We start from the raw sequence: 26,604 nt of genomic DNA, 5'->3' as shown, positions 1-26,604 counted from the left end.
CTTTGTCTAGAATGTTTCACATAAGAGAACAAAGTCAATGTCAATTGGGCATTCATTCAGTTAGTGGTGTTTCTATTGCTCAAACTTGAACAGTGTTCACAGATTCTCCACAGATCTGAACTGTAACTTGGCCTGATGGTTGTGTCGAGGGAGTTGAATGTTCCACTGCATGGCATCTAACAAAAAAGCTTTAACATCTGTAGGCAGAGCGCTTATATTGTGCTGTGTGTCTTTAACAAGAGAGCTATAAACAAATATTCTAGTGTTGGCTAAGAAACATACCAGCCAGCTATATCAGAAGAGAAATTTTCTACGTTGGTTAAGTAATTTGCCCAAATTCTAACCATATTTTTTTGTATTTACCTAACGCAATTTAGTGTCATGTGATTAGCGTGTTAAACCCATTGCCTTTGGTGACCTTTAATTGCCTGTAAATCCTCACAGTATTGAATCAAACACACTCCTAACAGTTTCGGCACATTAGGTCAGGAAACAAGTTCAATGAAGATCAATGTTTCCATAGTAACACAACTCAGATTGATTTAAACGTGGGGTGTATTGTCTTGCGGTCTCTTCCAGCGCAGCTCCCTTTCCTCTCACTGTATGGACCAGGCATTGTCATGTGTGCTCATGTTCTGATTATGCTACTGTTTATGAAGGCTCTGTTTGGTCTGATAATCCCATTGCACTAAGTCCTGACAGCTGCACATACAGAATGCTGAGATATGGGTTTTTGCACATGGTACAGATTCGTATGGATTGAAGTGTGAGGGGAAAGGGTTATAAGCTCCAGTGGGGAGATTTCTGGTCTAAGGTGCTGAGCGCAGATAGGGTGCTACATGGAGTTAGCGGATATACAACACCCAGTGACCTCCAGAAAGTGTGCACCGGAGAGCAGGGTTCAAGGGGCGCAAATGGAAAGAGAATAACTGGTGTTGGACCTGGTAGCTGCTGCTGCTAAAAGGAGCAATGCCCTTCATTTCATATTGTCTGATTTGGATTAGGATGCTCCACTTGTAAATGTAAAATTGGTTGTATTTAGAAATGGGTGACACTGAATGGTTTTGATACTGATTCCAATACTATACTAGGACCTTTAAGTACCTGCTTATGCCCAATATCAACCAATACCAGAGCACCGAAAAGATGAAAACAACATTTATTTCCTGTAAATTAAACTAAAATAAGACAAAACTGATACAAATGTGTTTATTTAGCTGTTCCTTATCTCAAGTCACTACAGAACAGATTCAGTATTGATGTCGATATTTGATGCGAGTATCAGATTGGTGTATCTCTATTTAATAGTTATATATGAAAAGTTATACTATTTGAGATAAATCAACCTCTTGTACATTTTGCTTGAAAAATGCTAATATTGTCAGGGCAATTGTCTTCTCTCATCCACAGAAAGCAATATATTAAAATAAGTCCGACACACTTTGAAACAATTGAAATAAGTTTAATTTAATTAAACCCACTCAAATTAAGATACTTATTCTGCAATGAACTTTATTTTAACTCATGCCGATTGATTAATGCATTTGTCTTGTTCGCAATCGAAACATTAGATTTTCAAGTTGCAGAGCTCAGAACAGTGCTCATTAAAAGTTTGGATAAAACTTATTGATGATTCAGGACTTGTGTACTTACGCTCTTACTTACCTTTAACCTTCAGTTAGACCTGCACAATAATTCACAGTCAAATCAGAGGTTGCAATTTTATTTTTAAGAAATAGAATTCCTGCTACTGACCTGAAAATGTCATGTTTTTGTAGGGAAACATTGTTTACCCTTAAGTTTAAATTAGTTTAAATTAGTTTATCTAAGTTACTTGATCACTTCATATTTCAGACTTCAGATAGTACTGCTCAGGACATATTTAAAATGTGCACCTTGAATTGAATCTAGCTTTTAAAACAGAATTTGCAGATCTCAATACCTCTGATAGAAAGGCAGACGGCAATTTGATTTTTTCACAAATCTTGCAGCTGTAGCATCAGCTGATCTATGAGCGTGTGGAGGAAATACATTTAAAAATCACTGAGCAAATCAAAACCATCCCATTGTAAATCTACGGAAGCCCTGATTTGGGCATAAAAAAATAAATAAATAAATAAATATATATATATATATATATATATATATATATATATATATATATATATATATATATATATATATATATATATATATATATACATTGTGTATCTTTTTTTTTTTCTTTGCAGTAACAGCAGCTTTTACTGTTGACCTGGCTGAAAAAAAAAAAAAAGCCTTACCTATTGAACTATACCTCCACTCGTTCACCAGTGCTGAACTGCATTTTAACTAATATATAACACAGGCTCTGGAGTAGTAGTGTTTGTTTGTTTGCTTGTTGTTTTTTAGCTATATATATATGACAAGATTTATTTTTATTTATTTTTTAAATAGAGCCGCACTGGGCTTCTGTAGAATCCGCTGTAGCGGCCTATGCATTTTTCTCTTGGCTCAGATGAAATTTTAATGCAGGCTCTGGGGACTGGGCAGCCACAGTGTGAAAATGACATCAAACCTAACGCAGGGTTTTACTCAGACTATACAATTCTATCTGGCTCCAATCAGTTGTATGTAAATGAGCATGTTATGACTGGCTGGTCTCCAAATGATATGTCAGAGGCCGGTGAGTGATGGGATGCAGAAAATTAACCCGTATTGAGTGAGTTTAAGAAGGCAATGAATAATTGAAATGTTTGGGTGAATAATTCAGACTCTTCTTGTGGCGTTTACAATCGAGCAGGCATCCTGTGAATTCGGTGGAGGTTTTTAATGCTGTTATTTCCATCTGAATGCCTCCATGGCTCAATAGGACAAATGACTGTTTCTCAAACATTTGATCGAATGTTGAAATTACACAGAGTTCAGCGCATACAGAAACAGGACATAGGCAAGATGAGATTCAATTTCACTTCTTGACATTTTTATTTAAGTATTTGTAACTGAAATGTAAGATCTATATCATAAAAGCATAAATGTATAGGGGGTCCTGGTTGGGTTGGAGCTTGGTAAGATCATAACATTTGTAGGTGCTGTACCTTATTTGAAAGCATGATTGAAGAACATAGCACATGTTAGGGTGATAGTGGCTCAGCTGGTTGAGCATTTGTCCATTAATCAGATCCACTGACCCACAGGCTGGCAAATGCTGTCATTGTATTCTTAGGCAACACTCTTAACCCACCTTGCTTCTACTGGAGTATGTGGTGTGGGTGACCATGCAGCCTTGCCTACTTAGTCTCTTTAGTCTTTTTACTTCCGTCAAAAATGGCAAATCTCTGGGATAGTGTGAGGCAATAGTCTCTACATGGTTCTCCCCCAACTACGTGTCTGATTGGACAAAAAAAGATCCTGGTAGGGTTGGTAGGATATCACTTAACAAAGTCAAATTTAAAATGTGTTGGTGAAGTCCTTCAGTCTTCATTTCTCTCTCATATAGTAGTTTTTACATTATACTTTATGATGTGAAAGGCATTAACTTCAACTGGAAGAAATTAAACTCAGTTTATTATTGTGTGTGTGCGTGTGTGTGTGTGTGTGTGTGTGTGTGTGTGCGTGTGTGTGCGTGTGTGTTCATCATTATTATTATTTTTTTGACTGTCTGAAGTGGGAGAAGAGGATGGGAATATTTCTAAAATAAATGAGAAAGTAATGAAAGAATGATTCTGCTTTCAAACTCAGAAAAGCTCTACCCAGTCTTTTTTTTTTTTCATCCAAATGATAAAACTTAAAATAATAGATGTATGAATTGAATTCCAAATCAAAATCTCTCATGGGGCAAAAATTAGTTGAAAAATTAGTTTGTTTTGCCTTAGATTTGATTATCCGCCCCTTTGTGTGTGTTCATAAAAGCCTCTTTTGCATACAACGTCCTTTATAGTGTAATAGTGTATATATCCATTGTTTGGGGGTGAATGTCGTATCAGGGCCATTCTGGGGGTTTTGTTTTGTTTTTAGTTTGAGTAATGACCTGTCCTACATAGAAAAACCTGCAGGCTGTGAATATAGATGACTTCCACTTACACTGTATAGCTCCATAACAGTGTTTTGTCTCTGCAAATATCACGTCTCCACACACGCTCATATGTGATGTGTGCTGTCTGGAGATGATGAATCAGAACCATTACCAGAGCCACAGGCCATGCACTGAGATAACTGTTCCCTCCAGAGGTCAGCTGCAGTAAGTATGCGCCAGCCCACACACACCAAAGCAGTGTTGTTTTCAGTCAAACACAGCCAGACTGCTCCAACAGACATGAGTAGGCAGATGTGTTACTACAGACGCCACTCGGGATCAGGATATGGTGATTGTAAAATAGCCCTGCGAAAAAAGAAGGTGTTAAGAGATGCATACTGTGCATATATACAGTTTTTTCTCTTTTTTGTTAGGGTTCGGTAGCCAGGCTGGCGCCACCTAGTGCCTCCGCTCAATTTAATTTCTCTCCAGCGACTAGGTCAGGAATCGGGATACACTAAACGGTTTGCAAGAACCCCAGGCATTGTAGATAGTGCACCGGCCAATCAGCGAAGCGTGTGTGAAGCCATGACTTCAAACTCAAGCGCCTGTCTGGGTCCCTTTTGTGGTACAGCACAACAGAAAACAAAGTGGTCGAGATGGATGTAGATGAAGCCATCCATTCTGTGCTGGCAACAGTTCCCGAGATTGAGGATTTAAAACCAGAGTAAAGAGAATGGTGAATTTTATCAAGGGGAAAGACGTTATTGCCCTTCGTCCTGCAGGATTTGGGAAAAGCCCCGATAGCAGCACATTACATATGTCACGACCAAATAGCAGTGATTGGTTAAATAAAAAAAGTACCCATCTACTGTCAAGTGAACGAATCCTAATGCTGCAAGGTCAGATGGTTTCCACAAAGTGAAACTGGCTGATGAATCAGGCTAAGGATTCGGTGATATGTGTGAAAATATAAGATTGATGTGATCTGATCCTTTTTGCAATATACTATTTCAGTCAGGGCTGAATAATTGAATTAAAATAGAAAGTTGAGTCACCACTACTATTACATTTGAAAAGGCTAAAGTCATTTAGATAATAGAATGTCTTCTGTAAAGAACAAATGATGCTGTCTATTTATGGGGAAAAAAATAAAAAATCTTGTTGTGCCTGTAGTTTAAACCTCTACAAACATGAAAACTGAACATTTTGGAACTAGATTATCAGTCCCTCTTAAAGGTGCATTGTGTAACTTTTCTGGTGGAGGGTTCTTTCTTCTTGGCAATCAGACTAGATCTCTGGAGATTCTGGTCACAGTCACAGTGCCTGAACTATTTTTGTGCTAAAAAACTACTTGCAACTGAATAAATGTAAGGCAGAGTTGTTTAAAGTCAGGCAGAGCAATGGCATAACCATAGAAACAAGCACGTTACAGGCCCCCAATCAAAAAGTTACACAGTGCACCTTTAAACGGACAGTCTGAAATTTTGGACATTGGACCTGATTTCCCAGTTATCCAGAGTGTTGGAGACGTGTGGAGACACTTTTTAAAATATTCCATCCAATCCTTGTATTTGCAAAGGTCGCTGGTGCTAGGCTAGCGCATGTCAATGTCCATAGTTAGCCTGCCACTATAAACAGTCTTACCCACTCCACAAAACACCCGAAACAAAACAATTATAATGCCAGACGATTAATGTGAATGTCTATGTTGATAGAATAATTTTAGAAGTAAAACCAACCTTGCATTTGAAGGATTTATGTCTGAGTAGCAGCAGCAAGTTGTACTTCCTGATAGAAAGCTTGGCAGTGGCGGACTGATATATGAGAAAATAGTCCCTCAGGATGCAACGATTCATGCGATGCAAGGTTACTTTTATTTCAAACATTATTCTATCAACACAAAAATCCGGACTGTCCCTATGAAGATCAAACTCATCCCTCATTCTCTCCTTCAATTGGTCAGTTTGAGTAACAGGTGGATTTAACCAATCACAGTAAAGTGTGGCCTCAGAAGAACCAGATAGTTGTAGTTGCTTAAGGCACTATAAAACTCGTTTGTGTTCATAGATTGTAATAATTGTTGTATATGTCTAGTCCTAGTTTAGTTCATGTTATAATATTGTTTCCATTTATTTTTGTATGAACTTTATTGTCCACATGGACAAATATGTCTTCTGCATTTGATATATGTCTTTCTCTTTGAATCAGTGTCTTGAGGCAAATTGTCAGAAGTGGAGGGCAACAGCGGTGACCTAGGACCCATTTTCGGTTGGTGTGCCGGTATCTTAGTTTGGACTTTAGGTGGAAGTTTTACTGTGCATGTTTTAGGTTGATGGAAGAAAGAGTATAGCAGAAAATGGCTACTGGACTGGCTTTTTTCACTTACTTTTCTGATTGATTCTGAATTTCAGTACAGCGTCTAATTCTTTCAAACTCAAAATCCTTAGTTTCTGATGTCACGTCATCCAGAAAAGCAGCAGCTATTGATTTTAGCTTCATTTTAACTACTTCACTCCAAGTCCCTGTGCCCTTGACTGGCAGTGTCCCTGTAGTATTTTATGATTTTAAAGTGTTTAGCCTCACAGCGAGCAGGTCTGAGTTACCATTTGTTTGAGCAGTAGGGGAGGGGAGCCTTCTCTGTATGCATAGATCTCCTCTTCGTGATTAGATCGGCGTGCATCGCTATCGCCCCGGGCAACTGGATGAGTGTACGGCAGCGAGGCGATGAGCCAGGACCACCGCTGGGGATACTCATGTGTGGAGAGCTGCTGTGAGTGCTGTGAGCGCGGGGGCAGCCTCTGAACCCCCGCCAGCTCACCCCCGCCAACTCACTGCTCTATTCCCCATTCGCCCGTTAACGTGTTCAAACGCCCGGGTTTCACACATATGACAGTCATTCTGATGCACAGGGCTCCCACAGGCACAAACGAGCAAGCTCATATGCATAAATAGGGGATTGCCTCCTATCCATACGGTCTCCTCCTAAACTACTGCAGCCTGGGCTAATAAAAAGAGTGTAAAAATATATATACCACACACTAACATTTTGTATTTTTTTTATTATTTTATCAACTTAAAGATGCATTGCGTAAGTTTTCTGGTGCAGGGTATGGTTATTTTTTTGTCTGGTATGGTATTAATCCTCTCAATCTTTATGGAGACCACACCAGACCAGGTTACAGGTCAGATCTGTGGAGAGGCAATCCCACTCACAATCAGAATTCCTACGTATTTTTGAGTTATAAAACCACATGTAATAAATAAAAAATTAAAAAAAAAGTAAGGTAGAGTTGTCTGCTGTTTAATGTCATACTGTCATATTGTGGAACATTCCAGGCAGAGCATTAACATATCCATAGAAACAAGCAGGTGATGGACTCTCCACCAGAAAAGTTACACAATGCACCTTTAACAAACAACCCAAGTGTCAACATATCAACACAACAGAACAGACAACAGCTTGGACATCTCTAATGCTATATAAAAATAAAATAATAATAATAAAAATAGAAAATGAAAAATATTTAAAAATATTGGAGGTGGTGGGATGGATTTCAAGGAATAAAAGACAAGATTATAAAAAGAAAATAACCTACAAGAGTCCTTTTAATGGTGCAGTGGAAAGATTTGGCCAAATGTAATCCAGAAATGGGTGCCACACTCTGCAGAACTGATCTCCATTAACATGAATAATGACAAACATTGTGTCTTTAAGCAAGACACTTCACACAGGTTGCCTCTGGTGTCTTGGGAACCACATGAGTAAATGATTGTATTATTAGTTGTTTGGTATTTGAGGAGGTCTTTGGTCTATTTCCCCTGATCTGTTACTCCTTAAGATCAGTTGTTCAGTTAAAGCTCAGACCAAATGAATACTGTTGTTGTGTCTTTGTGCAAGACACCTCCCTTGCCTGTGTAGAATGATGTGTGTTATTAAGGGTTTAGTTGTGGTCGGAGGGGCAGAGGGTGTAGATTGTCAGCGTCACATCTGTCAGTCTACCCCGGGGCTGGTGTGGTTACAGAAGAAGCTTACCACAGAGTATGAAGGGAATGAATTATGATACTAGACTTATCAAGCCTGTATAGTGCAATACTAGACTTAGACAAACTTTATTGATCCACAAAATTATTTAGACACAGTAGCTCACACATCACAATATAATATAATAACAAAGAGCAATAATATAAATGGTAACAATACATTCAAAATAAGTAGGGAAATAGCGCCGAGACTGGTGAAATAAAGCATATTTACATAAATGTATATGTACAAGTAAAAATAAAATATAGAAATATAGTACTGCAAATATATCTCAGCTATAGATTGAAGATCAGTGCAAAGATGAAATAATCATTGACAGGTCAGGTTATCTGTTACAACCATTTAAATCTATGATGAAGGCAACCACCAAATTTGTCCCAAGGGGACAACTACAGCTTCATTAATTTGGTAACATCAAAACTAGCACCAGATTAAGTCATTTCACTATTGTTTCTTAAAATTCCACATGTAGTCCAAATTAAGGATTTTTTTTTATTTTTATTTTTTTATTATATATATAAACAAGTCAGCCTTGTTAATTGTTCTGTGTTAGTTGTGCTTTCGTGCAGTGATCTTACTCACAGGTGATCAGTGGGAGCATCTGGAGGGACTGAGCTGTGGCACTGAGGTTAAGTCAAAGAGGTTTTAGGAATTTTATTCTAAGTTTCAGTATTGGTTTAAATTGATAATTGCTTGTATTACTTCTGATATTGTGTGGTTGTGCTTGTAAATAGTAATCTTAAATATTTCTCTTGATTTATAACTGTAACTGTGTATTTTACACTTGTTTTTTCTGTTGGTGTCTTTCAGGAGAATGGACTGTTAAATTTCATAATTGTGAGAAGATTGAACAGAGAACAGTTGCAATGCAGCAGTGCTAGATAATTTTGCTTTTTTTTTTTACAATTTAGAATTGAGCTCTTATTAAAATAACATGCCACTGCATTCAACTCCCACAACTCACAGCCGCAGTACAGCATAAGCAACTTTTCAATCTTTGCCTTATTCAGGTGAAAGGTCAACTGTAGTGTTCCAGTAACACAAGAGTCCCAGAGCAGAGGAGCAGCACAGACAAGGCGTAGAGTCATTTGAACTGTTCATGTTTAAGTCTTTGGTGAGCAGCTTTTCTTGTCGTTGCCCGACAGCCACGGGCACATTGACCATTAAGACACATGTCAGTCTTTGTGAGGCTTATGTCCACTTGAGCAGAGGACATATCAGCAGAGGGCTCAGAGTCTTTCTTTTGTGGATGGGTGTCACGTACTGTACTGATACTGTACTGATAGCTTGTAAGAAAGTTTCCTGAGATTCCTGCCATTTAATCACTTCAAACGATAAAACTTTATAATATAAATCTTGAATATGTGATGTCAGGCTTTGCTCCGTGTCCACGCTGTCACTGTGTTGTGAAAAGAATCTGTGGGGTTTATAGTATACTGTAACACAGGTCTGTCTAAACTGTCTTATGAGACTAATAAAGACATGGCTAGATCTGGTTTAGGCCAGGTTTAGACATAGGCTAGACCTGGTTTAGGCTGGGTTGAATCCTGCACTAGATCTATCTTAGGCTGGGTTTAGTCCTGGGCTAGACCTGGTTTATCCCTGGTTTAATCCTAAAGTAGCTCTGGTTTAGGCTGGGTTTAGCCCTGGGCTAGACCTTATTTAGGTTGGATTTGACCTGGGCTAGGCCTGATTTAGGCCGGGTTTAGGCCGAGGCTAGATCTGCTTTAGGGTGGGGTTAATCCTAGGCTAGACTGGGTTCTTATTCATAGTGAATAAATGCATTTTTCTCAAGATGAATTCATTAAAAAAATGTTGTAGTATGTTTGTGTGCAGGTGTTTCTTGTTGGTTAAAAAAAAAAAGCTCAAAATGCAAGGGAGATAGATTTGTATAATGCCACATTATGGAACATTTCAAGTTGCCTGATTTGTGGGACCTTACAAGTCATTTGGCCAAAACACAGTTAAAATCATTATATTTTAATCTCCAGCAGTTTCTGGCATGTACTTAATCTCTGACTCTGATTTTTGGACTCGAAAAAGACACAAAATTGACTCTTAGCCATGTTAGAATGTTGTTACCTAATTAAAAACATATCTGGAGTTGTGATTTGTTTCATTAATGTTTGAATAACCCTTTATAATTAGGCTGTCTACATCTCCAAAGCTCAAAATGCTCTGTTCCACCTTGTGTTATCATGTTGCCTTTTACCTTTTGTTCAGCAGAAATTTCCTGTATTACCACATGACATCCCAAAGTGGAACAGAGAGAAAAGAGCTCATCTTAAATATGCAGGTTTGTGTGTTAAACACGTGTGAATGAAACAAAACACAACTCCAGGTATGTTTGTGATGAAGAAACAACATTATAACATGGATCAGAAAACAGCGTAATCTGAACCCTTTAATTTCACGTTTATAGCCCTGGGATGATTTCTAACATGCTTATCACATAGATGCACAGTCATTTTCATCAGTTTTGTCTCCTTCTGTTGCTCATCGTGCCATGTTCTCGTGTGTTTTTGCTCGGAGCGAGCCCCCAGTGCAGCAGTGGGTGGTAAACTCAGACGACACCGATCCAGTCTGTTCAGATTCAGATGTGAGCGCACAATTAGACACATCAGCATGACTCACTGGGAGGCTTCTCAAAAGGAGGACTCTGCTTAATAATGTTTTCTGTTTCATCATCGGGCTTACAGGAAAATGGGAAATCTCCAAACTGCACAAATGCAATATTCAGTGAGTAATACCGGCTTTATTAGGGCTGCGGAATTAATCTAACACATGAATCAGGATTATAATTACGAAAAATCTATCTACTTAGTTATGCTCTGAATGATTTCCGCACTCAAAATCTGACACTAAATCACTCAAGTCAAATTTACACTGGATTTCAATGGGGCCAACCAGGCGGTGAACCCTCTACTGAAAAAGTTACATAGTGCATCTTTAACTTGACATAATCTCTGATCATCTTGAGTTCAAATGTAAGGATTTTTGCTGTAATCTAGCAGCCCCAGGACAAAATAAAAAGGCCTATCAGCACCTTAAGTACCATGAACAGCTCCTTTAAATGCAGCTACTTCCATCAGACTTAGACTTAGACAAACTTTATTGATCCAAAAAGGGAATTTTTTTGGATACAGTAGCTCAAATATCACAATATATTATAATAACAAAGGTCAACAATATAAATGCATACAAATAAAATACAGAAATAGAGTAATACAACTATTTCTCAGCTATATACAAGAGGGAGGAAGTAGAAACAGTGCAAAGGTGAAATAGTGATTGACATGACATAAGTTTATCTATTACATAACGCTGATTTGTTGTACAGCTGTATGGAGTATATTATGTGTTTACTGTTTTTAAAGTATATTTTTTTAAGCAATGCAGAGCCGATATTCTGTTTTTACTGTACCCACTTTTATTTATATTCAAGTACATCTAATTCTGACTTTTTATATCCTGTGCTTTTGTTCCAGATCACAGCCTTTGACGAGCTTCAGGCCGACTTCAAGGTCCCCATCGATCAGGGAAACCCTCTCCACGCGGTACGTCTCCTGTACTATTTACATTTACCATGTTTGGTTTTTTTTACCCTCGTTTATTTAAACATAGCTACACACTTACACTTTTGTATTCCTGGCTGTATTTATAATTTCTCATATATTGCTTTTACTGACATACTGACATTAAACATAAATAACAAGAATACAAGAATTCTCTCTGCGATTAGGGTTGCCTCTCCACAGATGTGACCTGTATTGTAACCTATAGTTGTCTCCCTTGAGATAGATTAGGTAGATTAGATAGGTTTAATCTCTACAGTGGAACATTCAACAAAGTAATAGTATTTCAGTGAAGACAAGCAGGTGACGGACCCTTCACCTCCAGAAAAGTTGCTCAACACAGCTTATAATAATTCATGAAACGAGCACTTGATAAGAAGTAGAATTTCAAGATAATAAACCATTCATCAGTGCAATTGCCATAGCCTAGTGTAAATCGCGATACTGCAGCTTTTTCAGCTTTGTATTTGACACTGGTCCCTACACTGAAGAGCACCAAAAGGACAATTTTGCACAATCTGTGTACATCCAAGTAGCACTCCTGCCCCCTAAAGTTTTACAGAGATACTGCAGTTTTGTAAACAAAGCCCATGTTTCTGTTCTGTTTATTTTGTACAGTATTTTCCAGAGCTGTGTGTTTGTGATTACAGGAGGCAACACTGTATTTTACAATGCACCATTCACAGCCTCGTAAAGAGGATTAGCCTGAATTCACTGCAGTGTGAAGGGAATATAGGATTATCCAAATAATTAATTTTATTCTTGTTTAATTTATTATTTTTAGTTAAGAGCACTTGCACACAAATTGCACACTGTAGGATATAAAATTCTGAATGTAAATTATTTGAGGAAAAAACACAAAGAAATGTATGGTTTGATTTTATTATTTGTTTTGTTAGTTTACTAGTATATTTTGATTTAAAGGTGCACTGTGTAACTTTCTGTCTGTCACCAATGTTGTGCTGTAAGCTATTAAACTTATCTATCTCCATGGAGACAAGTAGGTGATGCCACCAGTCCAAGTTAAAGGTTAGATCTGTGGAGGGGCGAGCTCACTTACAGTAAGAATCCAACCAGCACGAGAAGTGACACAGTGCATCTAATATATTTTATTATATATATATATATATATATATATATATATATATATATATATATATATATATATATATATATATATATATATATATATATATATATATATATATATATATATATATTTTTATTTTTTTTTAAATAGGGAGTGTGTGTGGGTGAAACACTGTGTTACGTCTCCCTGTAAATCTAGTTTCCCTTGGGGCTTTAAGCTCACCTCTGCTGGTCTTAATAATGCATGGAAGTTTGGAGGTGACTTTGACTTAAGAATGGACTGGTATCGACTGGAGAAAATAGTCTGGGATGAGAGGACACAAAGGATGGACTGAAATCTGATGGAAACAGAAAGATATTGTTTTTAGAAGAAATGACAGTTTTAACATTAAAGTTTATTTTAATACAGCGATGGTGCAGGTTACAATCTACCACTACACATGATGTTTTGATTGGTAATGATAATCGACTGAAACTATTTAAAGGCTCTGTAACAGTTTTTTCTTTGTATTTGAGCCAATTTTGTCTTACTCCAGTATAAATGTATTTATTTAATCCGCTGTGTCCTCTCTGCATCTAGTTATTAAGTATCAGGAAGCTTGTGTTAGCATGCCTGTTGTTGTTTACTTTACTATGACAGCGATTATGATCTCTCTGGCCTCTGAAAGTCGTGAAATGTGCCTACAAACTCACTACGGTGAATAATTAGGATACTCTGAATTCATGAGACAAATAAGGAATACGTTTGGACCACTACTGCAAACAGCATCATTCTGTAGTGAAAGAAAAATATTGTGTCTTTGACGATCTTAAATTGTTGAATAGGTTTTGGTCCACAGAAGCACAGTTTGTAGATCACTATGATGTGTAGTACAGAGAACATTAGCATACTTATGGCAGCATTTAGCTGGAGGTGGTCCTGAGCCAACAGTCTTCTCTAGTCGTTACCTCTCTGTTACCTTTTCAGGGTCTCTCTCTTAGTGGACGCATTGATTTATACTGACTGAGTCAGACGGGGTTCATCCTGACACACAAATCTTCATTGTTAGCTGTCTGTTTTTGTAACAATGATGTTTGGAGTATTTTTTTTTTTTTTCATTATACAAAAAAAAATGACTGAAAAGGCCATTCTTTGATGTTATTTGGCTTTGGTGCATTGCAGTATCATTCCTGTAACACTGAACTCGAGCATATTGATACTTTGCAGTGACGTCATGCTGGGGGTGTTCTACATGTATTGCTAATGGTGCAATGTTTAGGAGTTACCATGGTGACACAATGCACACATTGGCAAACACTGTCAGAAAGGTTTTGATTGTCTACAAAAAACTCAAGAAAAAACTCTAAATTGATTCAAACAACACATTTTCTGGAGCCAGTGATCAAACAAGTTTTCATGGTTTTGATTTTATGTTTAATTTTTTTGTTTGAGTAAATGAAAAACTGTTGGCTAATGTTAGATTGTGCCTGTAATGGTATTTGAGGAGGATTTGTTTGACAACAAGCTAATTTGTTGTAGTTCCAACTAAGTCAGTTCTTTATTGCCAGATTGTGTTAAAATGAAGCACAAATTAAAGTCTAATAAAACCTCAGACAGAGCAGAGCCCACAGTTAGCAACACACCTCCAGGGACTGTTGAGAGCATCAGCTGCACAGTAACAATAGGCAAGAATTATTGTGAGTTGTCTGTGGTGTCTTCTGTAGCCCCCAGTCCCCCTGCCCTGAACAGTGGGAGCAGAGAAAATGGATCATGGATCTCAGAGAGTGGAACTAACTCCAGGATTGTCCTGGTTATAGGGGAACTGGAGCAGGACCTTTCAAAGTGTTGCCACGGGTAATTCTTTTTAGCGCTATGGACCTTTTAGTCTATATATAGAACAGCTATGTTTAAATGTACACACCCCTATAGGCAGTAAAACTTACAGTATATTTATATTATGTTAGTTTTACTTTAAAGGTCCTATATTAAACACAATGTACTCTTGTGAGCTTTAAGTCAGGTTATAATGCTGTTACCTCATCAGACACATACTTGGAGTTGTGTCTTGTTTCATTTCCACATACTTGATTAATCCTTTATTTTTAGTCTATTATTGTCTACATCTCCAAAGCTCAATACTCTTTTCCACCTTGTGATGTCATGAAGTAGTAGTAATTGTCAAGTTACCTGCTATCTTTTACCTTTATTTTAGTAGAGGTTGGCAATTCCAGGTCTGAAATTATCCAAGTGATTCCAGTGAAAGTATATGGAGTTTAAAACACAATGGAGCACTTCCTGTATTACTTCACAAGGTGGTTTTCAGTTTGAGAGAAGAACTCAGTCTAAATACGCAGGGTTTGTGAGTTAAACATGTGCAAATGAAATTAAACACGACTCTGAGTATGTTTAGGATGACGAAACATTATAACAGAGATCAGAACATAGTGTGAAATAGTGTAATATGTGCCCTTTAATATTGATTGGACATAGCATTTTCACAATTGATATAGATGGCCTGTGTATACAGACTGATTCAATTAAGAAAATACCATGATATACAGAATGTACCCAAATTATGACATGTCCTTATAGTTAGATTCCACACTTTCTTATGCCTCTTTAAAGCATTGTAAGTAGAGGGTCAGTAGCGCATATAAAATTTAATCATATTGTGTAAGCTTACAAAATTTTACCTTTGGGAACATGAACTGGCAATAAATAATCTCCACTCATTAAAATAAATGAGGACTCCAGATAGTTGTAATGTTATATAGTCCACTCGTACATATAAACCAAGTACAATGTGTAATCTCCAGTGGTTCTTTCTGTGGGAGTACAAGGAGTCACATTACGAAATAGGCCTTTACATGGACTCTATTGTGTGTCTAATGCTTATTTCCAGTGTGAATGTTGCTTATAGAAGTGCAGGTGAGCGTTAAGAATCTAAATATGTAAACACCCCCTCCCTTATGTGCACAGCGGAGACACTCATGCATGTCTATAATGTGTTCTATAATAATAATGTAAACATCTGTAACACTGAGTCTGTCTCTGCAGGGAGAACATGCCATTATAAACGCCTCAATTACTCCTCATGGTTCAGCTCACACTTGTCCTGGTTTGGTCCTGGTTTGATCCCGGTTTAGTCCTGATAGAGACTTGGTTTAGTTTTAGTCCTGATTTAGTCACAGTCAAACAGTGTTGTCATGACTGAAATTTTAAAACACTTAGGAAAGGTTTGATAGATGTCTTTTCTCTCAATATTATCAGGCCTGTTGACAGAAATTTGGGAGGTTGGGGCAAGAAGCCTCACATGGGCCTCTCTCTAATATAAATGAATAGGAACAGGGTCCAATTCTGGGTCCCTAAGATGCCTGGACCTGGGACAATAGACCAACATTCCTGACTAGAAAGCAGTATTTGACACAGAACAATAGCAGTTCCATTAATATTATCATGTGGTCTCATATTTCTGAAATGGACCAAGATATTCCAAACTAGGAAAGTTTTCTGTCACCCACCGGTGGTCTAGTGCTGTTTTACTTCTGGGTTTTGTCCTGGTTTAATATCAAATCTGATGTAGTGTGAATGTAGCAACTGTGCTCAAGTAATTACTCTGACCAATCATAATGTTCCCATTTGGATTCAATTAACTTTGTGTAATACATAGATCTTATTTTTGGTCTTCCTTTCAAGGGCGTAGGTTTAGTCTCAGCTTTGGTATGTTTTATGAATTGTTTCCAAAAACACACAGAGTCTGGGCAGGTTCTAAATAAGTGAGAGGTGGTTTCATTTTTCAGTTTGGAAAATGTACAGTCCCTGACAAAAGTCTTGTCGCTTATCCATTTTGTAGAAACAAAAGCTTATAACCTGACTTTAAATTAATCGATTGGTTTTAGAAATGTCTCATATGAAAGCTAAAACCCTCCCAAATTATGCTCAATAAACTAAAATAAATTTGCTTCACTGAAGAAAGATTGATCATTTAATGAACACAGAAAGGTCAGATTTTGGCAAGACAAAAGTTTTGTCGCCTACAGAAAATTGAACAAATAATTTACTTCAAATACAAAAATATGTTGCATGACGTCAGTGAATTAAGTAGTGGTGCTGTGAGAGATCCATTATTTAATATCATTGTATGACTTCCATGAGCTTGAAGGACGCATCCATGCGGTTCCACAATGATCATCATCAGGAATAGCAAAGAAAGCGTCTTACATGCCTCCCAGAGTTCATCAAGATTCTTTGGTTTTGTCTTCCATGCTTCCTCTTTCATTCTACCCCAGACATGCTCAATGATGTTCATGTCTGGTGACTGGGCTGGCCAGTCCTGGAGCACCTTGATCTTCTTCGCCTTGAGAAACTTTGATGTAGAGATAGAAGTATGCGATGGAGCACCATCCTGCTGCAAAATCTGACCCCTTTTATGGTTGGGAATGTAAGAGGAGCTAATACTTCTTGATATTTTAGGCTATTGATATTGCCTTCCACCCTGCAAATGTCTCGCACACCCCCATACTGGATCTAACCACAGACCATGATTTTTCCGCCACCAAATTTAACTGTTTTCTGGGTGAATCTTGGATCCATGCGGGCTCCAGTAGGTCTCCTGCAATATTTGCGGTGGCTGTGATGTAATTCAACTGAGGATTCATCTGAGAAATCCACCTTCTGCCACTTTTCCAGTGTCCATCCTTTTAGCAGGCTGTGGGCCTTGGCAAATGCCACACAGTTTTTTAATTGCCTTTTGTTTAGTGCTGGTTTCTGTGCACTGATTCGACCATGGAGGCCATTTCGAGACAGAATTCTACAAACTGTTCTGGTTGACACAGGGACTTGAGGTGACCAGGCCTGGTGGAGTCTGCTGCAGTGGAAAAGGGGCTGGCCTTGGATTTTCGAATCAACAAACGGTCCTCCCGAGCAGTTGTCTTGCGGGGTCTGCCGGACCTGGGCTTGTCAAAAACATCTCCAGTCATTTCAGATCTTTTTCTTATTCTTTGTACTTGACGCTGAGACACATTGAAGGTGTCACCACCTCAGCAGTGGATCTGGTCTTCAGCCTCTTGATAATTAACGCTTTGGTCTCAGGGTGGATCTTAGGCATGTTGTCAGAGGTCAAGTTGCAGTTGATGTGAAGGTCTGGTGTGCTGGGCTTCTTTTTATACACACCCACTAATTGATTGATCAGTAACTGATCACAGATGAGGCTGTAATCTAGGATTGGGTGCATCATATGACAAGGCGACAAGACTTTTGTCTTGCCAAAATCTGACCTTTCTGTGTTCATTAAATGATCAATCTTTCTTCAGTGAAGCAAATTTATTTTAGTATATTGAGCATAATTTGGGAGGGTTTTAGCTTTCATATGACACATTTTTGAAACCAATCGATTAATTTAAAGTCAGGTTATAAGCTTTTGTTTCTGCAAAATGGATAAGCGACAAGACTTTTGTCAGGGACTGTACAGTTTGTGTCCATTGCCCTTCTAAGATGATTCTTTAGCAGATAACGGTGATGTAGAAGTTTGTATCAGATTTCCCTTTGCTTGTTGGTGATGAGATATTTTTGAGGTAATGTCCATACATTTTTCCATGGAATATTGTCAGTAGTGTCCGGCTGCTAACAGCGTATGACTGGGGCTCTGTTTGGGAGGTGCACTCGTGGTGATAGTCGCTCTTTTTCCATGGTGACTCATTATAAGACAAGTTTAATTGAAGATGAAGCCAAGTAAGTTCCTTTTAAAAAGTTTTTCAAAGTTTGGTGCAGCGTCTTCACTCACGCCTGCTCAAGTCACTATCTTCAGGTGCGGCCCTGTCCTGCTGCTTCCCCAGTTTAGGCTCCTGGCACCACTGATGACATCACTCTGTTGCAGCCAGTGAAATAGCGGCTGGGTAACCCTGTCATCATATCACTGAATACATCTCAGAACATCGAATAAACAAAATGTGAACTAAAATGTGTTAAATTAATACGACTGAGTTTGGAAAAATATCAGAATAAATTTATATTTTTGATTATTCATTTAAAATGGCAAATATTGGTAGGGTTATCTTGTTTTATTTATAGACTTTCAATGCAGAAACAAGTAAAAATCTTAATTTCAGATCACTTACTGCTCAAAATAAACCTTTATTATTTTAATCTGTCAACTTTCCAAAACTATTGCACTATTTGGAAGCTAACACCCCTAATCAAAATGTATTAAGCTTTACAACCCTATTCAAAAACACATATTTGATGGTTACTGATGCCCTGTGCTCATCCAATGCTCTTTGACTGCTTGAGTAAGTAGCCTCTTCAAGCCATTTAAATCCCCACTCCTATCACTCCATCTCACTACTGCACGCCTGTCTATGCCACTCAACACAGCTCTCTACAAGGGTATGTACTTTACAGCGTTTAGGCCCACTTTACCGCATGACAACAACATCTGGACACACAACATACGGTGCGATGTTTCGGTTGACATGGAGTTTGGTCTTAATTGGGCCGGGTGCGCTGGTGAAGGGCAGGCTAAAGCTCCCATCTCCTTGTAACGCCTGTCAAGTGGATCAGTGGAGGAGGGCTTCAAAGAGCCATCAGACTAATTGTGTTCTAATGAGGAGACATTGGAGGGGAGTGTAGCGGTAGTCACTCTCTCACACTGACACTCGGTTGGGGGGAATACATTTACATGTCCTTATGTAAACCCAGGAGGAACTACACGGATACAGGGGAAAGATGGAAAATCAGTTGGGGAATCAGTTGGAGAGTCACATTGTTAAAATATTGATTTTTGTTGGGTCTAAAGCAACTATTGGCAGAGAGCATTTTGATACAGTTACTTTTTCATTTGGTGATATTCAGAATACTTTTGTCAATCAAAGCAAAATAAAACAAAATCAAAGCAATACATCAGTCGTTGAACTACACAGTATAATCGAGACAAAGACCAGTCCAAGACCACAGGGTTCCGAGACCAAGACAAGACCAAGACCTCTGAGGATCGAGACCGAGACAAGACCAAGACTTTTAAAGGTCGAGACCCAGACAAGACCAAGACCACGGCCCATGTTTTTATAAATCTATCTTCATTCTATCTGATTAATGTTTATTTAGGCTTAAAATAAGCCAAGCAAACTGTACTGCACTGAAACACTCTGTGGCCCTTTTTTGGACCCTTCCCCCTTATTTAATCCCGCTTCCACCTGCACTTTACAAAAAACTGTGAAGAAAGTGAAAAAAGTAGGTAGGATTTTTAAGCCTGTTTTTCTAATTGCCGACAACAGCGGCCGTAATGAAATATGATCACCCTTGTCAAGTGTCAGACCTCGAGTCCAAGGCAAGACCGAGTCCAAACTCCTTAAAGACCGAGACAAGACCGAGACCAAATGTGTTTGAGGCCAGTCTCAAGACCAAGACCGATCTTGAGTTCTACAACACTATTATTTATATCGTTCTTTTCTACATGCTCAAAGTTGCTGCACAAAGGATACAATTAAAAAAGTGTACATTTAATTAAAAAAAAAAAAAAAAAAAGGTAAGTCAGATAAAACATAGGAATAATTATTAATTATTCTCCTGTGGTGTGTGCAAATTTCTTTCTGTCATCAGTGATTAATAAATAGTATAGTTTTGTTTTTTTTGTTTTTTATGTCATGTTTATTACTATATGATATAATGCAACTCACAGTGAAAGTATTCAGTATTCAGAGTACAGTTTTAGTTGATTCGATTGGACCATGTAACAATACAATATGTTACAAATACATTTCAAAGTATTCAGTATTTCATAACTAAAGACTTTTTTATAATTAATGTTGTACTTACCATGCTGTATGCAAACTGACCCACACGTATCTCATCCATCCTGTCTATATAAAGACTCAATAAATAAGTCTAAATAAATAAAATAAGCAAAAGAAATATCAATGTAATTCCAAATGTGGATGATGTATAATTCAAAATTGTTTATTTACATATAAAGTTGTCAGTATAATTTAAGTTAAAAAAAATAATAAAATGTAAATCCTGTTACAATTAATTACTATTTGTAATGTCACTGCTATGCTGCTTTTTATTTGCATTTTAGAACTTAAATTCAAATTTCTACAACCACAAACTGCATTTCTGCTTGCTCATGTTACTAAAAATAAAATAAATATACACAATGACTTGCATATTTCAAAGTTTAATCTTGTGTAAGAGAGAGTAGTATATCTGCCATCAAAGACACTTGTTAATCATCTTAAGTACAATATGCAGTACTTCATTCTAATGCGTCTTTTCCCATCAGGCTGCATCGTTCTTTTTTATACAACATCTAACATCTAAAATAAAGTGAAACAAGGTCAGCTCCCTAGAGAAGCTGTGGAAACAATGGAAAAGTACAACTTCTCACCTTTCTGACAAAGTGACTCCCGAGGTGAACTTTTGAGTCTGTTTGCATTTCCATGACTCAGCGTAGTGTTTCAGTCAATAATATGTAACAGGAGTAATGCACTGTGGTATTGATATGGATTATTGGAGCAGGGTCAGTGATATGTGTAGACTTTTGACCGTACTGAAACTCCCATCGATTTATACAGTCACTCACCCTTTTGGTCTGTGAAGAAAGTGACTGGCGGGATTGCATTTCGTTTCAGCTGGGCCGCTAGCTAAAACAAAACAAAACAAAACAAAAAAGAAGAATGAAAGATAAATACTGTGGAACTTTCCAGGCAAAGCATTCTGGACCACCAAGTTACAAACTGCATCTAAAACATAATATATCACCACTATTTTAGCATCAATATACCAACATTTAGGAAATCAAACTATTAAATGAGTTAAGTTATGCCTGACATGAAAGCCTGAGGTTTGCTTCTAAAGTTCTCACAAATTCTCACATGTTGTTGTATTTTAATTTCTTACAAATATAGTAGGAGTGTGGGTGTGACATAAAGCACAGACACTACAGTGTGGAATGATCCTTGTGTCTCTCAAACACGGACACTTAGAATAAAATATATTGGACTTCTTTTACCTCAGATACATGAGTTTGGTGTTTTGCCTATCAATATTTCACATATCTGGTCTGTGTGTCAGATGTGTTGTGTGTTGTTTTTCTGGTTTATTTATGGATATAGTTCAAGGCCATGCGTGTTGTAAAAATATGTGCTTCTTCTTTAAACAGGCAACCCCATAATACCTTATACTGATATTAGGGGTGTGCAAAAATATCGAAATATTGATATATCATATTGTTTAATGTGATACAATATCGATATCGTGGGCAGCTGTATTGATATATATCACCAAGAGTATTTTTTACTATATTATTTTGTTACAGCACTACAGTTTTGTTGCTTGTTCAGAGAAAGGAAACTTGTTTGTGCAAAACATTTGACATTTTCACTGTTTTGATGAGTAAAATGTATGAACTTTGCACAAGAAGTGGTTTAACAAAGACTTTTAGTATCACAGACATGATTTGGCCTTTATTTTTTATTGAACCGAGTCAAATTGATTTTAAATATATCTTATCCAACCGAAAGCTCACTGTATGTCTATGTATCGTATTATGGCCTATGTATCTATGTATATATCGTATCAGCAACTTCTTATTAATACCCAGCCCTAACAAATTTTATTTATTTATTTTTTCAAATGATAAACTTGCACTCTGTCAGTAATGTTCCACAGTATGACATTAAACAGCTCTACCTTACATTTATTAAATTAGAGGTAGTTTTATAGCTCAAAAATACCTAGAAAAACAGGCATTCTGGTTGTGAGCGAGGTTGCCCCTCCACAGATCTTACCTGTAAATGGGTCAGGTTTGGTCTCCATGAAGATAGATCAGTTTAATACTAAACTGTGAAACACTCCAGTCAATGCAATAACATCTACATGGAGAAAAGCATTTGACAGACCCTCCACCAGAAAAATGACACAGTGCACTTTTACACGTGGATTGCTGTACTTCTGACATGCATTTCTCGTTTATTGTGTATATCGTTGAGGCTTTACAGTTATTGACGCTGGTCTGATTTAATGAACTGTAATGAGCCCAAACAGCCATTCCTCATAGATCGATCTGTTATATAAGAAGCCAACATGTAGGAACAGCACTGGCAGTCCACTCCACACAGCTTCAGAGAAATGAGTGAATAAAACATGACGAAGTTAAAAGGTTTGGTGGACTGGATGGTGGCGTCAGCAGCACTCGAACAACTGCTGATTTAGACTTTTCACACATCACAGGCACTCATATCACACTTCACTAACAACACATGGAGCAGAGCCGAGGTGGCCGCTGTACTGTTGAAGTGTGCTTTCTGTATAACTTTAAGGGTAGGCCTGCCACCATAATTACTATATCGAATTATCGTTCAGTATAAGAAAGATGGAATATATTTTGGGGCTCAGTATTTATTGTTGGTCATTTTTCTTTGCAATAGTGGAGATTTGGGGCATTTTATGTAATAAAATAAGATTTAAGCTGTAGAGCAGAGGTCTTCAACAGGGGTGTCACGAAATCTTTGGTTGATGAGACTTTTTTTTTTTAGATGAGAATGAACTAGTTTTCAGTGTGTTCTAGCTGTGCACTCCTTTCATCATCCCCTCGTCTCTCGCTCCCTGTCGGTCTGGATTTTATCGTTTCTTCTAGGCTACATGTGAAGAGTTCCGTTACAGCTTCACTTTTATGCACAGCAGGAACTTAAGCTCCACACGTACTTCTGCGCAATAGGAAGGGGCTAGACAACTTCATTCCCCGGCCCACATTAACCCGGCCCCGCACTACACAGCCAGCCTCCTTTCTACCTGCAGAGCGACCGGGAGGGGGAGGGGAGTCGTGTCTTTCCTCTCACCCTCCTCAGGTCAGAATGACCGGAAAAGTTCAGTGTCCAAACTCCAAACTTTTGTCTGTACATGCTGTGGGTCCTCTTTCGTTTATTATTAGAAACATCAAAAACATCACAATTTGAGCCCATTTTCCGTGATGTCATTGCTTCATTAATCTGGCCTTCTCAGAGTTACCAGGAGCTCACACAAAATGCAGCTTAAACTTCAGGCCTGAGTGGCTTTGGTCAGACTCAGGTTTATTTCTGTCATAGAATGAGTTGAGACTTAACCTGGAGATGGATAGTTTCATCTCATAATTTCAGGATAAGCCTGGACTTTGATGGCCCCCCCCCAGTACTGAATGTACAATAACAGTGTGTAGCTATGTTTATACAAGACACTGGGCAATTGTATGCCATATATATATATATATATATATATATATATATATATATATATATATATATATATATTATATATATATATATATATATATATATATATATATATATATATATATATATATTATATATATATATATATATATATATATATATATATATATATATATATATATATATATAGTAGGGTTGTCCCTGCTCCACCTCTCCATCAGTTAAGGGGTCCCTGGCCTGAAAAACATTGAAGACTCCTGCTGTAGAGAGTAGAATAAATAACTTCTATGGCTAATTATCTCAGGCCTTTTAATGATACTGTATATTTAAAAAAAAAAATTATTGGGATTATCCTGCTTTGTGACATCATTAAAAACAGTATATCTCTATCGCAAGATATTGTGCTTCAAATTGTGTTATCATGACAGGTCTATTCATGGGCAATTTATGGAAGAATTATCAAAATTTCTAACTCAGGTATATCAAATTTGCTGATAGAAAACATATTGAACAGGAGATTTTACAGTATTGTGATGTTACATGGACCCAATCTATAGCCTGTATTTCTCTTTATAAGCTTAAAACATCCACAACAAACATACATACAGGTAGGCAGGTATACAGACAGGTATACAGCTCTTCGTTGAAAACCTTGTAGCTTCCAGTCATTGCAGATGCCAGATTGACTTAATAGAAACAATCAAATACAGAAGAAGTTTATTTTTCCATAATTAAGTGTTCTGCTCCTTAGTCACACAATAGACCACATTACAAACTAAACTGGGGAATACAGAAAAAAAATACAATGACAAATGCTTAGTTTCCACTGATCTGCATATTCTCCGGTAAAAATCACAGTTGCATTTTGATTTACATGACCAAATATTCTTGTTTTAAAGCCAACTTGTTTTCTTCAATTTTACGTGGAAAGTAAAAATGTATTTGTGTGTTTCAGAGGGAGAGGCTGCGGAACATTGAGAGGATCTGCAACCTGCTGCGAAAGGTAAGAACGGCTTTGACTTCATCTTGAGCACAGAACATGGAGCTATTGGTTTTAATAGACTTATGACAGAGTGATTAGCATTTATAACACAGCAGGGGGTTTAGTGGTGTCTTATTTTTATATTCCTCCTAATGCCAGTCACAGTAATTCCTATACTGACCTATTGTTCAATATATGATAGCTAAAACAATATATAATGGAGCTCAGTATTTATCTTCATATTTTTGCTGCTCTTTTTTATGTAATATGGTAAGATTTGAGCTGTAGAGGGTTGAAAAAGTCACTTCCAGGACTAGTAAGTTTTTTTCTGCTGTTTATTTGTTGGAGCTCAGGCTTTTTAATGAGCCTGTATATTAAAAAATTGTTTACTGAGATTGATTGTGATATTTCTCTGTTGTGTTATCGTGACAGGTTTGGTTTCTAGTCCAAGTTTGTTTCTGGGCATGGAAACTTATTTTGCCCTTTTTGTATACTTTTCCTGGTCAAAGCCTACAGAGATGTGAAAAATGTGACAGAGATCAGATTACTTACATTAGATATGTGACTGTTTACATTACATTTCAATAATCTGATAACTACAGAAATCAGATAATGCATGCAGACAGCGAGAGAAGACAGATTTAGGAAGGTTCCTGGTTGAATTTATGGCTCACCTTTACCTCACCTTGTAGCATGAATATTTTAGACATTTCTCACCACTCATCTGACCCTACCAGAACAAAGGAAAAAGTATAATGTGCTAGTAACAAACTGACATAGACTGAGATAAACCTTACTGATCCACAATGGAAATTACATAAATTATATTAAATTATATACTTATAATTATGTACATTTTATTAGATACATTAATTTTAAAAACTGTGTGGGCTGGTTTCGTATAAGGCATAATTATTGTATATGTACAAGAAAAATGAAAAAATAAAGATATAGTTTTGTCATAAAGAGAAACAGTGCAAAGATTAAAGGTGCACTGTGTTTTGTTTGGGGTTCCATCACTTGCTTGTTTCTGTAGATATGTCATTGCACTGCCTGGAATGTTCCACTATGTTAAACAGTTTGTTTAACAGTGTGTAACAGGTGTTTTATAGCTCAAAAATACCTAGAAAAACAGGCATTTGGACGTTTAGCTGAATTCCCTCTCTACAGATCTGAACTGTAACTTGGTCTGATTTGGTGTTACAATCCAGCTTGTTGGGGCCAGGGAAGTAAGAAAAAAACTAGGTGGAAAAATTGAATAAATTAAATAATGTTTAATTAACAGGAATGTAAAGGTAAATTAACAACACAGACTAAAATATACAGAACATACCCTAAACTAAGAAACAAAACAACAGAATTAACAGAACGAGTTTTGTGCGACAAAACGGGTCACGCAGGCTTACACAATAACAAGTGGTTAATTAACTAAAGGGACACACACGAAACTAAAACACAAGTTCCCAAAGTAAAGCCCACAAACAGAATCGAGTGACCAAATGAAAAAAGGCACAAAACAGAACTAAACTATACAACTTGACACACACAAACACAAACACAACAGGCGCTGGCAATCTCCTTAAATAGGGGGAGGAGTCTGGAGGTGAGGCAGGATTGGCCAGGTGTAAAGGTATTCCACCAATCACGAACAAGGGCTCCCACAGCAGGATCCAGGACAGCCAGCAAAATAATTTAGAGCACACAAAACAAATTACAATTGAACACAACATAACAT

General features: G+C 37.4%; 1 protein-coding gene across 1 annotated transcript in view; it reads left to right on the top strand.

The window, feature by feature from the left end:
* Positions 1-26,604, top strand: part of cnih3 (cornichon family AMPA receptor auxiliary protein 3) — a 68,111-nt gene that overhangs the window by 16,576 nt on the left and 24,931 nt on the right. Inside the window, exons 2-3 of the mRNA XM_020925048.2 lie at positions 11,528-11,596; positions 24,843-24,890. Coding sequence (XP_020780707.1) covers positions 11,528-11,596; positions 24,843-24,890 — 117 coding nt within the window. The remainder of the gene's footprint in view (positions 1-11,527; positions 11,597-24,842; positions 24,891-26,604) is intronic.

This window comes from Boleophthalmus pectinirostris, unplaced genomic scaffold (assembly GCF_026225935.1).
Source record: "Boleophthalmus pectinirostris isolate CB_2022bp ecotype Guang Dong unplaced genomic scaffold, ASM2622593v1 HiC_scaffold_13, whole genome shotgun sequence".
Taxonomy (NCBI): Eukaryota; Metazoa; Chordata; class Actinopteri; order Gobiiformes; family Gobiidae; genus Boleophthalmus; species Boleophthalmus pectinirostris.
This window is presented reverse-complemented; position numbering and strand designations above follow the sequence as displayed.